This window comes from Xenopus laevis, chromosome 4L, assembly GCF_017654675.1.
Source record: "Xenopus laevis strain J_2021 chromosome 4L, Xenopus_laevis_v10.1, whole genome shotgun sequence".
NCBI lineage: Eukaryota > Metazoa > Chordata > Amphibia > Anura > Pipidae > Xenopus > Xenopus laevis.
Genome location: NC_054377.1, coordinates 69,475,601 through 69,491,723, shown reverse-complemented (window position 1 = coordinate 69,491,723; position 16,123 = coordinate 69,475,601). Strand labels below are relative to the sequence as shown.

Here is a 16,123-nt window from a genome sequence, read left to right as displayed (position 1 = left end):
ATGATTTTCTAGTAGACAAGGTGTGAAGATCCAAATTACAGAAGGATCCATTATGCAGAAAGCCCCAGGCATTATGGAAAACAGGTCCCATACCTGTACCAGGAACAAACTCACATGAATGAGTCAGAAGTCAAAGCAAAAATGCTCACAGGTCCGAATGGAAACAGGATAAATATTAAATTGATTAGTTTACAATGTCCCCCAGTTGCCTGACATATCATTAATACTAATTTAGCAGCTTGTGAGACAAGGGTGCAAGCAAACGTTATTACTTTTATTTTCGAACATGCAAAAAATATATAGTTACCTCATGTGATGTGAATGGTACAAGGATACCGATGCCTCCTGATAAGGTAGTGTACACCAGGGATTCCGAGCCTCCTGGGATTAGTGTAGTCTTCTGTACCGAAAGAATAGTCTCTCCCACATGGTAATTTACAATTACTTCAGCCTGAAACAAATAGCAATGATCAGAGCCGGGACAGGTGCCCTAGGCAACCAGGCTGGATGTGCGCATGCATGAACAGCTGCACGGCACGTTTCAAAATGCGCAGCAGAGCAAATACACCGGGCATATAGAACAGAGACGGGGAGAGAGGGGCCGGACATGGGGTAGGTGACAACGGTACGTGCCTGGCGCCCCCTCCAGCTTTGTACACTAGGCACGTGCCTACTCTGCCTACCCCTTAATGATAAATAGGAGTAAAGAAAACAGAAACAAAAGACTTTTAGAAACTTACCTTCTGAGATGCTCCATTCAGAAGACCTCTGTCCCATAATGCTTTGTTACCAGTAGGATCCTCATCAACATCATCATTGGTATTAGAAGGTAAACGAACCTATGGAATGTAATTTTAGACAATCCAGCTTTTAGCGTGAAAAAGTAAGTTAGCAACTATACCAGACAAGGCATTTTTGTATTATTGAGCTACTCTAAATCTAACATTTCTGCAGTCTCTATGCATATTTACAGATACATTTTGCAAAACTAAAATCACAAAGTAGATTCAAACAAAGCTGAGTTATTATTTATTGATGTAGCAATTAAAAAAAAAAATCCAATAGTTCTCAGTTAGAGAGGCAGGACCACAAGGGTCACCATGCTGTTTAGGGTGGGTCATCATGACATTTTTAGCATGATTCTGACATTCCATCAAGATTCTCACAGTTCCTAAAACACTGTCTATTTGGTAATAAAGCATTTTGTACAGCCAAAAAAACCCCAAATGTTCTTTTATAATAAAGACATGTAATAATGAAACTTACTATGCAGATATTTCCAAACTTGTCTGCTCCAGCCACTGTGTCATAGTCCATGATGCAGGAGGTTGTCATCCAGCGTGGGTATGTGTCATCAGCAAATATAATCAGCTGGTTTTCATTGCGCTTGTAACGCACCCATATTAAACTCTCCTGCACATCAGACAATATCACACGCTGCCCAATAGTTTGTATTCCCACAATAAAGTTGGGAATGTGCTAAAAACAAAATATGAAAGCCTAGATTAGAGATATAAAGAAAGATACAGAAACTTTTTCTTACAACAGACGCTAACAGAGCTATGGAGTCAGAAGCAATTTTGGGTATCTGGAGGCGGAATCACCAAAAATGTTCGGACTCCTAATAACATTAAATACAAGCACTGAAAATGATCAAATCAGATTTAAAGATTTAAGAGCTTCTATGTAGGAGCATGGCAGAAGCAATTGTGTTTCTAACAACAATACTTTGGTTAATTTTGGATTTTATTTAGCAGTTATTCTACAGTTGTATGCCAGGTTATATGTGCTTAGGTTTTTGGTTTTCTGTATGTACTTTAATAGTAGTGATAAAATGCCTTGTATGGTGTGTACTTAACTTCTTTCAATCAACATGGAAAATACATTAAAATATTAAAGGAATATTAATACCAAAAAATGAAAGCGTTGAACATATTATACTGTTAGCATGCCCTGGTAAAAGTGGTATGTTTACTTCAGAAAGACTACTATAGTTTATATAAACAAACTGCTGTGTAGCCATGGGGGCTGCCATTCAAGCTGCTGGAAAAAAGGCACATGTTACATAGAAAAGATAAGCCCTGTTCAATACAATGGTGTTTAATCTGTTATGTATCCTGTGCCTTTTCTCCTTTTCCAGCAGCTTGAATGGTTACCCCCATGGCTACACAGCAGCTTGTTTATAAAGCTTCATAAAGCTAGCAATCCACTGCAACCATACATCATCACTTTTCAGGATAGGATAAACTGCTACCCCTCTACTACCTTTGTTTTTCCATACTTCAAACCTCCACCTTTTATAAAACACTGAATTAACATATAGGCTACCTCAGACTTGTGGTACTACAAGATTCAAAGTTTTAAAGAAAACTGCAAAACCAACAAACCTTATTTTCACATTTTCGCAGAAGCTTCTTCTTTCCAAGGTCATATATCCTCAACAACTTCCCAACTCCAATCAAAACCCGCCCCTGAAAAGGTGCAATTGCCGAAGGGACCTCCTCAACAGGTGTCTGTTCAAATAGAAGAGATGATTACCCCGCGAAAAACAAAAAAAAATACACAAACAGTAAAAAATAAAGTGCACCACCATATATCTGTGAATGCAGCACAAAAATGTGCAGCTCTCTAACTCTGAGTTAGTCAATCAGCAAAGTCAGAGTTTGCAATTGATCCTCAGCATTCAGCTCAGATTCAAAAGCAACAGTTATGACCCATGTGCCCCCCCCCTTAAGTCACTGATTGATTACAGCCTGGTAACCAATCAGTGGAAACCAAGAGCTGCAAAGCAGGAAGTAGTGTTCTGGCTATTATGTTAGACATCCAGTCGCTACAAACTTTAGAGATTACATTTTTGGCTGTGTGCTCACAGGCTGACCTAGTGTGGCATAAACCTAAAAGGTTAAAGGATCAGTAACACCAAAAAATTAAAGTGTCCTAAAGTAATGAAAATATAATGTACTGTTGCTCTGTTCTAGTAAAACTAGCGTGTTTGCTTCAGAAGCACACCTATACTTTATATGATAAAGCTGCTGTGTAGCCATGGGGGCAGCCATTTAAAGCTGAAAAAGGCACAGGATACACAGTAGATAGATACTCGTATACTACAGAGCTTATCTGTTTTCTGCTGTGTATCCTGCACCTTTTCTCCTTTTTCAGCTTTGAATGGCTGCCCCCACGGGGCAGCTTGTTTATATAAACTATAGTAGTCTTTCTGAAGCAAACGCACCAGTTGTACCAGTGCAGAGCAAAAGATCATTACACTGCCATTCCTTTAAAACACAAATTTTTGGTGTTACTGTTCCTTTAAAAAAAATGAAGTCAACCTGCAATTTGCCTTAAAACATTGTCTAAATCATTCTTATTGCCAGTTTTAAGATGGCCTTCTAAAATACACAATTTCATGGGCAAAGTAAAGTTTATTATATTATATAGATTTGTATTGTACCAGCACATCAATACAATATAAAATTAAATAATTCAGAACATACAGTGTTGAGTATCATGAAAGCACAACTAACCTATTGCCATTTGTTCACTTACCTTGTGTACAAATTCCAATTTTTCTCCGTTATTCACCAGTTTGTAAGTGTATACTAATCCAGCAGCAACAGATCTGGGATTCAGGATAAGGTCTTTAGCCACCCCCACCAAGACATACCAGTCATCTCCAGTATTCGTGAAGCGGCACACTGCCACACTATATAGGAGGAAAGAAAAAGCAGACAATGAAATACCACACAACTTTTACAATAAGTATACAAATATACAAATGATGCTACAATAATAGCACCAGCAGGCTGACAAATGGTTTCAGCAGCTTGTGGCATTCGAATGGTGCATCAATAGGCTACATAATAGACACATCCCTGCCTAGGCACATTGCAATATTTTAGGGGATCAATCAGCTTTGTCTATACTGGTCACAATCCAATGCTACACTATTCACAGCCAAGTCACACTGTGCAGCATTCAATAAAACAGGCTTTCCTTCCAGACATATAGATTTAGACTACGCAGTCTGTCTCTTAACCTTGCAGATTAAGTAGGATATTATTGTCTTAGGCTGCCAATCTTAACCCCTGACAGAATAGCACATGGCTACTGAACAGATCAGGGCAGACCCAAAAGAAGGTGAGAGGACATTATTGGAAGATGTCTACCGTCCTAAGTATGAACATGAGGGAGCCAGGCCTGGAACAGGAGTGTCTATTCACCTGGCTGGAGGAACTTTACTACAAGGTGTCCAAGGTCTCCAATGCTAAGGAAAGGAAAAAGGGGGGAGTTGTGGGTGCACACCTAAGGCCAATTTCAAAATATTTAAATCCCTGACTAAGTAATTCAAGAAAATATGCAAGGGCATGTAATTTTAAAAACAGGGGTTTTGTTACAAAGTTATGATAATAAATTGATAAGCCACCATACCACGTCAAGGTAAACCCCCACACGGTGGTCCCTAACTGGTTTACCTTTTTTGAACCGAAAATGTTAATGCCTCTGTAAGAACCGAAGTGTGTTTCTTCAAATGCAGAGAGTATATATCAAAACTGCATTTATACGAGGCAACATTAAAAATCATTATGCTTCTAACACACCTGAAAGCAGCCTCATTTTGTTCCAGTTGCACCAAATCAAGAGTATTTCCCTGGATAGGGTTCATTACACGAATGACTGATGCCCACTGGCCATTGCCAGCCTTGGGAGAGCCAAAGATGGACTCTGGCAGATTCTCATTCAGGAATGCAGCTGCCATCTCTGCTGCCAGTTCTCTTTCATCCTCCCCTGCTGCCTCTACCATTTCCTGCCAAAAGGATGACCAGGATAAAAGCATTCGAATAAGACTAGTAATAGTCACAATAACAATTTCATGAAAACAAAGCTATACAATATTGCGGTTCTTAGATAGCAATACAGAAGAAAAGTGCTGTGCATTATAGCTTTTTCATGATTAAAACTTGCAAAAAGGGTGTTCAGTTTAGCCCTATTCATTGAATTCATTGTGAATAAAAGGGTATACTGCCCCTTTAAGTGATGATGTTAAATGGCATACAGATCTGCAATTAAAAGGCAAGTCAATCCCAAAATAAAATTTGTCTAACAAAAGAAAACATAATTCTGAGCAACTTTGCAATATACATTCATTACAAATTTTCTATGGTGTTTAAGTTATTTGTATATGTATTGCTATTAAAATCAGTGTTTGTTCCTTTCTATTCTCTGCCCTGATGGCTCAGACTGTTGATGCAATGTAAGACAAGAAGCTGTTACTTTTTAAACAAAGTTACAACAAAAAAGTAACAAACATGAGTTAAGCAAATTCAGTTTTTAATAGCAATTGTTTTTACAAAACTTTAAAAGCACTTAACATTTTAATAAATGTATATTGAAAAAATGCTTAGAATTTCGGGGTTTAATTTTCTATTTTTAGTGGTTTTGCGAATTGTAGGCTTTTGGCTCAACTGAAAGTTAGCAACCTTATGGTTAATGCAATACAGGAAACACTTAAAGGGGTTGTTCATCTTCCAAACACTTTTTCCAATTCAGTTGTTTAGATTGTTCCCCAGAAAATAAGACTTTTTTCAAATACTTTCCATTATTTATTGTTTACGTTTTTTCCAAAATCTAAGTTTAAAGTTGAATGTTTGTGTCTCTGGTGTTTGAGTCTGGCAGCTCAGTAATTCAGGTGCAGACTCTAAACTGTTATTATTTTGCAACATTGGGTTGATACATTTCTCAGCAGCATCTCTGGAGTATTAGCAACAATTGTATCAATTGTAACAGCTGCCTGTAATGAAACCCAGAGATTCTGCTCAGCAGGGACAAAGATAAGAAATGTATCAACTAAATGTATCCATTTAGAACAGTTTACAGGATCGGCGACCCCCCCTCCCAGAGCTGCTTCAGAAGGAGAGAATTGACACTTTACCCTTCAATATTAGAAAAACCGTCACATATAGAAAATAGAAAGTCATTGGAAAAAGTTGTTATTTCTGGTGATCTATCTGAAACCAACTAGTTGTTTCAAGGTGGACAACCCCTTTAAAAATGCACAGAGATTGAGGGTCACTGACACTATTGGTCTTCATTGAGCTGAAAGCCTGCCTAGCATTATAAAACACTGCTAATATAGCAGAAAACAACTCAACCTGAAGAAATTGTAAATTGCAGAGGTTTTGATTTGGATCCATTTTAAGTAATGTAACCAAGTGTCATTTGAAGTAATTCTGCTGTAAAACATGAACATTCTTTGGCTAACTAGATATAGGAGGGCTCATCTAAGTAGTTGCAATTGCGCAGAGACTACAATCATTGTATGATTCTGCACCAGGGCTAGTCCACCTTCAAATCAATTTTTAGTATGACTTAAACAGTGATATAATAAAGAGTTTGCAATTGGCCTTCATTTTGTATGGTTTTCAGTTTAACTCTCCAGTTTGGAATTTTAGCAGCTATCTAGATTGCTAGGATCCAATTCAGCAACCATGTAGTGGAATAAATGAAAGACTGGAATATGAATAGGAGAGGGACTTAATAGAAAGACAAGTAATTAAAATAGTGATAATAAAACGGTAGCCTCAAGGAGCAATAGAGTATTGGCTGCTGGGGTGACTCCCATTTGAAAGCGGGAAAGAGGCAGAAGCATATAATTTCAAAACTAAAGAATAAATAGTTGAAAAGTTGTTTGCTGTAATGAATTGAGCGCAGTGTGGCTATTAAACAGGGAAACTGTGGAGCGAACACCAACGAGCACTGGACCATGCCCCGTGTATACACAACAACACAGGAATGATTGAAAAACATCCCGCAATGTGGGTAAAAAAAAGACATTGCAGATGAAACAGTAATTTGCACACTGCACTTGCAGTTGTAGACTGGGGGCAGCTGGGAAACTGACTGTCTAGCAACATGTCAGATTTCAAAATTAAATATATAAAAAAAATCTCTTTTCAGTGCAGAATTCTGCTGCAGCAGCACTATTAACTTAAGCTTTTTGAAAAAAAAAAAAAAGCTATAAATGCTGTATTTTGTATACTAAATATAAACATGAACTTACTGTACCAGAAGACTAATAAAACAAATGATTTAATGCTTTCAAAGTTGGCCGTAGGGGGGTCATCATTTTGTAACTTTGTTAAACATCTTTGCAAGACCAAGACTATGCACATGTGTGAGCTGTGGTGTGAGCTTCTGTTGGGAGGTTAAGCTTAGGGATCGTCACAAATTATCACAACAGCACAAGTCAAATAATTTCTGCCATAGAAGCCGATACAGCAAGTCTACGGATACAAATCTCTATACGGTCAGGGAAACAAACAAATCTGCTCTAGTTCTGGTAAGTAAGGTGGAGGGCCTCTGCCTGCTGTTTGAAAGTATGATCAGTTTCCCTGCAGAGTAGTTGGGAACTGTCTGAAATTTCCTATACACAGCAGTCAGATCAAGTAAAACGAAGGGGGAATTTTACTGCATACAATCAGGTTTCTCATAAAAACGGTAGACAATTTAAGTATATCGGAGATAGATTTATTTTTCATTTAAGAAAGTAAAAATTTGATTTTATTTTTTTGCCTTTACATCCCCTTTAAAGAGCAGATTCCACCCATTACTAGAAGGTAAAATGAAGAAAACTAGCATTATATAAAAACTAAAGGTATCAGTACATCTAGTCACATACCTCTGCCATCTGTTGTTTGCGTTGGGCTTTTGTAGCCTCAGTATAAGCATTATGATCCGTTTCAATGATGATAACATTGTTACTTTCTGGGTGAATGACAAACTTGCGTGGAGTATACTGAAGTGGGAAAGCCACCTGGTTAAACACGGCTCCCAATTTCTCCAATGCCAAGATCCTAAAAAAAAAAAAAAAAAAATTAGTAGGTAGAAACCTAAAAAAAATGCACACACTGCATTACTGATTAAGTAAACCTTTTCATTTATTTAAAAAAAAATATTAAAATGATTATTTCCATAATCACGATCCAGCACAGCTGAAGAAAAGAGCATCCACTTTCTGTACCAGTTTGAAGCCCCACCCTCTTCAGCCTACCGTGCGCCGATTCTTCTCTGACCCGCTAGTCAGAGAAGTTTTACCTGAGCATGAAATGTCCCAGTGAGCATGCACTTTTTTTTAACTATGTTACAAGCTAGATCCTGGCAGTAATACAGAGTCAAGCCTGCCTGGTTATGCCAAAATTTGGGAGGAGAATACAGATACCAAGCAAAATGGAATTCATCATTGCTGAACAGTCAGGGAAACAGAGTGGGAAAGAGGCTCTGGAAAGATATTAAAGGACCAGTAACATCAATTTAAAAAAAAAAAAAAAAAATAGTATACAATGAAAAAAAACAAAAAAAAAACAGACAAATTAAACTTTAGAATCGCTAAGTCTCTATTAAGAAATAACTTACCGAATCTCCGCTTCAGAAAAGGCTATCCGGCGATCCAACGTGCAGAGCTCGTTTTCTTCTCCCTGCTTTCCTTATAGGAGATAGTCAGGGAGGAGAAATCGAGCGCAGCACGATTGATAATTGCCCCTTTCGCCTTTTCTGAATTGGAGCGGTAAGTTATTTCTTAATAAAGACTTGGCGATATCAAAGTTTCATTTGTGTTTTTTTCGTTGAATACGAACAAATTTTATAAATAAAATAAAATAAAAAAGGCGTTAAAAAAAGCTAAATAAGTCTCAGGCATGCATACTGTATATATTGTAACTGCATTTATGCCAATAAGCAAGAAGGTTTAAATCTTCTTTAAACTGCTCTAGCCTGTAAATCTTGCGAATGTGGATTAAAAAAATATTTTTAAATAATTATTGCACAATCCAACCAGGAATTCCTGGCAGGATTCAGATTCCTGGTAACAAGGTGTAGTTCACCTTCAAAACATTTTTACTTCTATTGTCTTCAAATAATAAAATGTAAGGTTTAAAAAACATGCCTTCTATGAACTATTTTTTCCCCTCCAAAACTTGTATGTAAAGCCCTCATTTGGACCCCTTTCAGACATCTAGATTCCAGCCCTGCAATTCCCATAAAAATGTTGGCTTTTGCAGATAGAAAGACAATTTTTACAGATATGTTTATGCCAATTTGGTTACATTTCTTTAATAGGTCTTGATATAAATGATCTGTTTCAGTGTCCACTGTAGGTATAATAATAAAAATAATATATAAACAAAAATGTGCAAAAAATATACAGCAGGACAATCATATCGGCAAATTAAATGAGAAGAATCCCATGCAGCTATGTTGCCAAGTAGTTGAGGTAACCAAATTAAGGTACACATTCTTCGGGTAACAATCTTGCGAATACAGCAAAACATCAAGGGACAGGTTGCTTGCAAGTTAATCAAAAGAAGTCTAGCCTAGGCTAACGGTTCTGACAGCAATAGTTTATGAACACTGGAAAAATAAGAATCAAGAAATACAAAAAATATTTTCTTTCAAAAGCAAAGGAGTATTTTTTATAGTTTGTGGCTATTTGGATTCAAATGTGGAACAAACACCCCCCCCCCCCCATCCAAACCTCGTTTATTCCCACCTACCTCAGTGTGTTTGTAGAAATAGCAACAATTCCTTCAGGACACTGTTCAGATGCAAACCCAGAGGCATATTCCAGGGTCTCATATGAAAGTGGGGTGAGGTGGAAGCGTGACTGATAAGAGTAGCTCAACCAGGAGCGACTTGACATTGCCAGGACCTGTAAGCAACACACCAATAAGGTAAGGTTTGCTACAGAACAAACAATACAGCAAATAAAATGTTCATAATGTAACACAGGGAGAAAAGTATTTTTTATAAAAAACATGAAAATAAATAAATAAAAAACTAACTTACCGCCTCCTGCCCCTGCATTTTAACTCGGAAGAGTTTGACAGGTCGAGAGCCAAGATATCGAGTTCGGGTATCAGAAAGATCACCAGTAATTGGGTCTAAGACTGTTCTAAGCAACACTCCATTCTAGAAGAGAAGTGAAAAAATAGAAAATGTAATTCCTCTTTAGGGCTGTGTGTTTAAAAAAAAAAAACCCACAGAAATCAAAAGTTTATATACACTTTTTCTCCTTCACAGCTTCATGGTGAAGGATTCATGGAAACAAAGACTAAAACAAAGATATAAAATAGTAATTACTTTCCATTCAAAATCAGTTCCACTAATAGTGGTTCTAGCTGTTTGTTGCCCAGATGATTAATTGCTCTGTGTTGGCCAACAGTTTGGAAACATATCTTTGAACAGCAAGTCACTGACTTAATGGTACACAAGCGCTGAATATTACACGTTTTTAAAAACATACTTTCAGTTACAGTAAGAGATACAAATCTATTAAAGAGCAAATGAAAAAAAAAAATCACTGGAAGTAATAGTCCATGCTAAAATCAATCTAGAACAATACACCTACCTGAAGGCCTATGTTGAGGTAAAGGAAACCGATAGAGCCACGTTCTCCCAGCTCATCCTGTCTCTCTGCACCACCCATCTCTACAATACACAGGGCCTCTGGCTGTGCGGGCAATGCCTGCATACTGAGTGGCTGCAGGCAGTCCTGAAGAAGAGTTAAAATGATTTCGGTTAGACTATCCAGATAGTCCACAAAATATAACTATATGATCTTCTATGATGTAACCTGTTTGGTACACAAACACTGCACCTACCGAAGGGTCAAGACTGATGATGCGAACAGTGTTATCAACAAGCCCCACGGCCAAGAATCGGGAGCGCTGTTCTCCAGGGGGTACGTTAGCCAGACTCATGCATACCACATCAGCTGACATTTCTTTTCTTTCTGTGTACTCATTTAACTGCCCAGACTAAAGGAGAAGAAAAAAACACATAGCACATCAGGTCATAAGTGTGTATTAAAACCATCAATTTGAGCATAAATTCAAAGATATTTATGATGCAGGGCCCCAAATGGTTCCCTGTTAAAGCTCCACTTACAGGATCCATCTCAAAGTACACCAGCTCTCCTCCAGTCAGAGCAATCACTACCTGACGCTGATTTACAGCACATTTCACAATGATCTTTTTGCCTGGTGTTTTCCACTCATTTACTCTTTTGTCTGCACGTATGTGTCTGATGCCATCAGGATACACCTGGAAAACAATAATTCAAATATTTTCTCAGTTGACATGCCTATGACTAAGCGCCGGAGGGTGCGAAACGCGTAAGGTGGGATATGTGGGGAAGTATGTACTGGATACTTTTTTAAATTTGAATATCAATAAATTATTTCTGTTTTTACTCTAAGAGGCCTTGGGACATATATCGTTTTTGATATAAACCTTTTTCAGTTTACTAGCACTCATCCTCCATACCTACTCTGCTGTCTTTGATATGAATATGCTTAAGAACTGTGCTAAAAATAGACATTTTGGATGCATATTGTACCTGAACCAAAGCATCATCACCCAGTAGGGAGCAGGAGAGAGTTGGAGTAGTCCCAAGAAAACCAGAATCTGTCACTTCTTCTACAGTTTCACCAATAGAGAGTACCAGAGTGGCATTCACGAAAGACACAATGATATAAGCATCATATTCATCTGTAATAAGACAGCACAAGAGAAACCAGTTTGAGTATCTAAATCCAGAGCGTCAGTTAATCAAATCTACAACTACATACAACCACATAAACATTATCACAGATCTCTGAATATAACTTAAGTCACTGCCATAAGGATCCTTAAACACATATTTCTAAATAACAAAATAAAACCTAATAATGCATTTGCTCACAGAGAGAAAACAAGCAACATGCAGAGATACACCAGAGATCAAATACAATATAAACAGACCTATGAATGCAAAACCACTAAACCCGCATTTCCTTTAAAAAAAAAAAAAAAAAAAAAAAAAAAAAAAAATCGGATGTGTTTGTCTAAAATGCTCTGTTAATAGAGCTGCTCCAGAAGATTTCTGCATTGAAAAGTCACTCTCTACTGCTGCACTGCAAGTTGGAAATATATCGCCTAGCTCCCTTCAACCCCCCCCCCCCATCAGCAGAACAATGGAAAGGTAACCAGATAACAGCTCCCTGGTAGAAATAAGAACAGCACTGAATAGTAAAATCCAGGTCTCACTGAGACACCTTCAGTTACATTGAGTAGGAGAAACAAAAGACTGCCAGAAAGCAGTTCCATCCTGTGGTGCTGGCTCTTTCTGAAAGCACATGACCAGGCATAATTACCTGACATGGCTGCCTACACACCAATATTACAACTAAAAAAAAAATATATACTTGTTGGGTTAGGAATAAAATTTTACATGGTAGAGTGAATTATTTGGAATGTAAACAGTTCATTAAGAAATAAAAACTACACCGTAAAATCATGACAGAATCCCTTCAAAGGGAATGTCAACCACAAAAATATGTTTGCCCAATAAAAAAATAAAACAATTCTAAGCAACTTTGCAATATACATTCATTACAAATTTCCTATGTTTTTTACATTATTTATATATGTATTGCTATTGAAAGCAGTGTTTGTACTTTTCTATAATCTGCCCTGATGGCCCAGACTGTTGATAAAATGTAAGACAAGGGAGCTGATTTAACAGACCTGTCTCTGCTAGGGAACGAAGACTTTTGCAACATTGTTTAAAAGTAACAGGAGTTAAGCCAATGCGGCATTCAATGGCAAATATTTTTACAAATATCTTTAAAAGCACTGAAAATTTTTAATACATGTATATTGGAAAGTTACTTAGAATTAGGTTCTTTTATTAGGCAAATTTTTATTTTGGGGTTGACTTGCCCTTTAAGAACACTGTAGAAAGCATATTATTTTGCATTAAAAAAGGGGAGAAAATGATCATTGGTCACCAGTTTTTTCCCTAACAGAATGTAAAAATGCAAACATAGCTTAAACAGGACATTGCTTCTCTATATATGTAAGCATGAGCCACTTGACGAGATGAATTGTTTCAGAATTAAAAACAGACACAAAACAAGTGGTTTTATGGTACATGGCTAAGCTAGGACACGTGATCATGACAGCTCTCACATACAAGTAATTTTGTACACAAAAGAACAGCACAGATGCCTGGATGCATAAAAAAAACTCACATACAGGAGAGTTTGGCACAACACAGGACTTGCAAAAAAACTTTATAATTTGTGCATAAGAACCAACGTTAAGTCCCCACTTGAATATATTATATAGTGAATAAAGTACCCCCTCTTGTAAAAATATAAGGATATTATAAGTTACCGAGGAGTTTCATGACCGAAGGCCGAGTGTTTTTATACAGGTCATGGAACTCCGAGGTAACTTCTAATATTCTCATATTTTGCAACTGGGGGTACTTTATTTATTATAATACACAAGCTTCAGTGAGTCATGTGACAGAAATGACATCAGAACTCACCGTTTATAACTGATGACAGAACTCACTGTTTATAAGGATATAATTTACAAGATATTCATGGCTTTTGTGTATTATATACTCATACAAGAAAGGCAATGCAGCTGCTCCTTGCACACGTAAAATGCATGGAGAGAATGAACGGGCTTGTATTTTACTGCGTAACAGAATTAAACTATATCTGCTTATAATCCTGCTGTGCTGCCTTTAGTTGTTTGGGGCATAAAATGTTCCAGTTGTACTGCATGCTGCATGTGTACTACTCTCAAATGTCCACTTTTGGTGATCTAATATAGGAAGCTACTAATGTAACAATTTGTTTGTGCCTTTAGGCACCAAATGAATGGCTGGTCATCTAATGTTGAATGACATAGGGACATAGTACTCTCGACTCTCAGAGGAGACATGCTTCCCTAACTTTAGCGGGCTAGGCCTGTTTGTCATGGAGGGCAAAGAGATATCAGTGGAATCAAACGTTTCCGGTAGGAATGCACCGAATCTACTATTTTGGATTCGGCTGAATCCCCGAATCCTTTGTAGAAGTTTCGGCAGAATACCGAACTCGTGTACGCTATCACTGACGAAGCGGGGCAGTAAGCTCCTGAAACGTTTGATTTTTTTGTACTCTGCACATTAAAACTTTTTGGAGGTACTTTGGTACACCGCAGTAAATGTTGGAGTGCGTCTTTTCATTTCACTGGTCCTTGATATGTTCATGCTGAGTCACATGATTGGGAGCAGACAGCGCTAACAGAAAATCTATTAAGTATCCTCTACAAACTGTGAGTGTATTGAATCCCATTAACTGTCCTTTATATATTAACACATGAATAGAAATATATACTGGTTCGTAGTTAAATCGAAGCCTGACAGGTTATAGTGGGAATCATGGCATTTAGGGGAGCTTTTTACATTGGCATAGCTAGGCAGTGATCCAGTCTTCTGACAAACATTGTGGAATCCAAGTCAGGATTCTGAAAATCATATGAATGGTCTTTAAAGTCTATATTTAGAACTAGATCAGAAGATTTAGGATTCACAATCAGCAGGTGAGATGGAAGCTATAAATAACGTTGCAGATACTGCTACAGTTAGATATGTGTAAAGAAAGTTTAACGGAACAGTTCAGTGTAAAAAATAAAAACCAAGTAAATATGAAAGTTAGCATTGCATAAGAAAAGGAAGTTTGCTGGTAATTTAGCTCAGCTTGTTTCTCAAAACATCATTAGAAAGAAGTAAACGTGATTATTGTACCCGACAATTTTACAGTTGAAGGCGTTTGTCCTATGTGTCGTTGTAACAGAAAAGACAATTCAATTCTAAGGGGATCAGTGGGCTTTATATAGTGGCTCATAGTCAGGAACAGCTTGACAGGTTATAGTCTGAAACCCGGTATTTAGGGGAATTATAGGGGAAACCCTTAGGAAATTATGACTTATTTTCTTACTTTATGTAAACCAAGCCTAAAACTGGCACAGCCACCTGTTAGTCCTGGCACTCAATTACCAACCGGTCTGATTAAAATATATCTTTATGGCTTGTTTTAGAATATATGAATACAAATGCTGCAATATATCAACAAAATAAAAATGCAGTTATTACTGAAAGACACTTAATATATTAGCCAAAAACTAAAGGAGACTAGGTAAGGCAAGGTAACAATCTATGTTATGTATAATCATTGACAAAATGGTGTTCTGGTTTAATTTTTTAATAAAGGTTGTAGCAATAAGATGGTAGAAGTCATATCTTTCCAGCTTCATGTTGGCATGATAACACACCATGAGTTATTTGCAGCTCAGCCATCTACAATTACCAGCCTTTAATTACCACATTCTTTCCAGATTTAGCAATCAAAGTATTAAGAAAGAATCCAGTGGTTTATTTACTTTTTGGTATCCGGTATTACTTATAGATATTGAATATTCCATTCCATATAGTTATTTAGAAAACTGCAAGAGCCAAATAAATCTACATTCACATAGACGGTTTTATAAAATAATGCCTAAGGGACTAGTGTCGTCTTTCAGTGAATTCCCCGGCAAACCCTAGGAAGGGAAAGCTCTGCAAGCCTGTTCCAAAGCTGTAAACTAACAGATACAGAGTAACTGAAGGACGCAGCTTCTTAAGAGTGGACAGAACATCCCAAACTGCAGGCACCATCAGAGAACAGTTCAAATACACACCTGCCTGTGTGGAGGGGGGTTAAATCAGCACCTCCTCCACCACCAGCCACCTGTGGAAGAAAAAGAGAGGCTTGGTATTGGGAGTATATTTCACCAAGTACCAGCCAGAGTTAGTATGAGTTGTCAAAAGATGACAGAGTATGAAATGAGATGTTTGGGGGCTTGCACTACATTAATATTGCCATGACATTGCCCCTAACACATTTATTACCCTCAATAAATTTTTTAGTACTCTTGAAAAGCAGGCTTTGGTCTTTATACTAAATACCATAATGGGGTGGGGACCTAAGATTGTAGGCTCCATTGCACCAGGGACTGAGAAACAGTCTCTATAAAGACCTGTTTAAAACTTAGGCACATTTCTCTACTATAGCGGTCTCTATTTACGGCACCTTTCAGTCAGCACTGATCTAATTACACTAGATAGCATGCTGGTTTGCGGGATCACACCCCCTTATGTATTCTTGTTTAACACATCAGAGGGCTACAACAGGACTTTATAGTCCATATAGATAAAGGAAAAGGAATTCCAGCAGGGATTACTGCAAACAAACTTTTATTCCGAGTAGCAGTCCCC

General features: G+C 37.5%; 1 protein-coding gene across 1 annotated transcript in view; it reads right to left on the bottom strand.

Moving 5' to 3' along the window:
- The window catches only part of sf3b3.L (splicing factor 3b subunit 3 L homeolog), a 33,443-nt gene that overhangs the window by 2,905 nt on the left and 14,415 nt on the right, over nucleotides 1-16,123 (bottom strand). The window contains exons 12-24 of the mRNA XM_018258075.2: nucleotides 11,387-11,538; nucleotides 10,936-11,091; nucleotides 10,650-10,805; nucleotides 10,397-10,540; nucleotides 9,835-9,957; nucleotides 9,543-9,697; nucleotides 7,673-7,847; nucleotides 4,596-4,801; nucleotides 3,544-3,700; nucleotides 2,388-2,513; nucleotides 1,267-1,479; nucleotides 741-839; nucleotides 308-451 (exon numbers count right to left, since the gene is read on the bottom strand). Of these exons, the coding sequence (XP_018113564.1) occupies nucleotides 308-451; nucleotides 741-839; nucleotides 1,267-1,479; nucleotides 2,388-2,513; nucleotides 3,544-3,700; nucleotides 4,596-4,801; nucleotides 7,673-7,847; nucleotides 9,543-9,697; nucleotides 9,835-9,957; nucleotides 10,397-10,540; nucleotides 10,650-10,805; nucleotides 10,936-11,091; nucleotides 11,387-11,538 (2,006 nt within the window). The remainder of the gene's footprint in view (nucleotides 1-307; nucleotides 452-740; nucleotides 840-1,266; nucleotides 1,480-2,387; nucleotides 2,514-3,543; nucleotides 3,701-4,595; nucleotides 4,802-7,672; nucleotides 7,848-9,542; nucleotides 9,698-9,834; nucleotides 9,958-10,396; nucleotides 10,541-10,649; nucleotides 10,806-10,935; nucleotides 11,092-11,386; nucleotides 11,539-16,123) is intronic.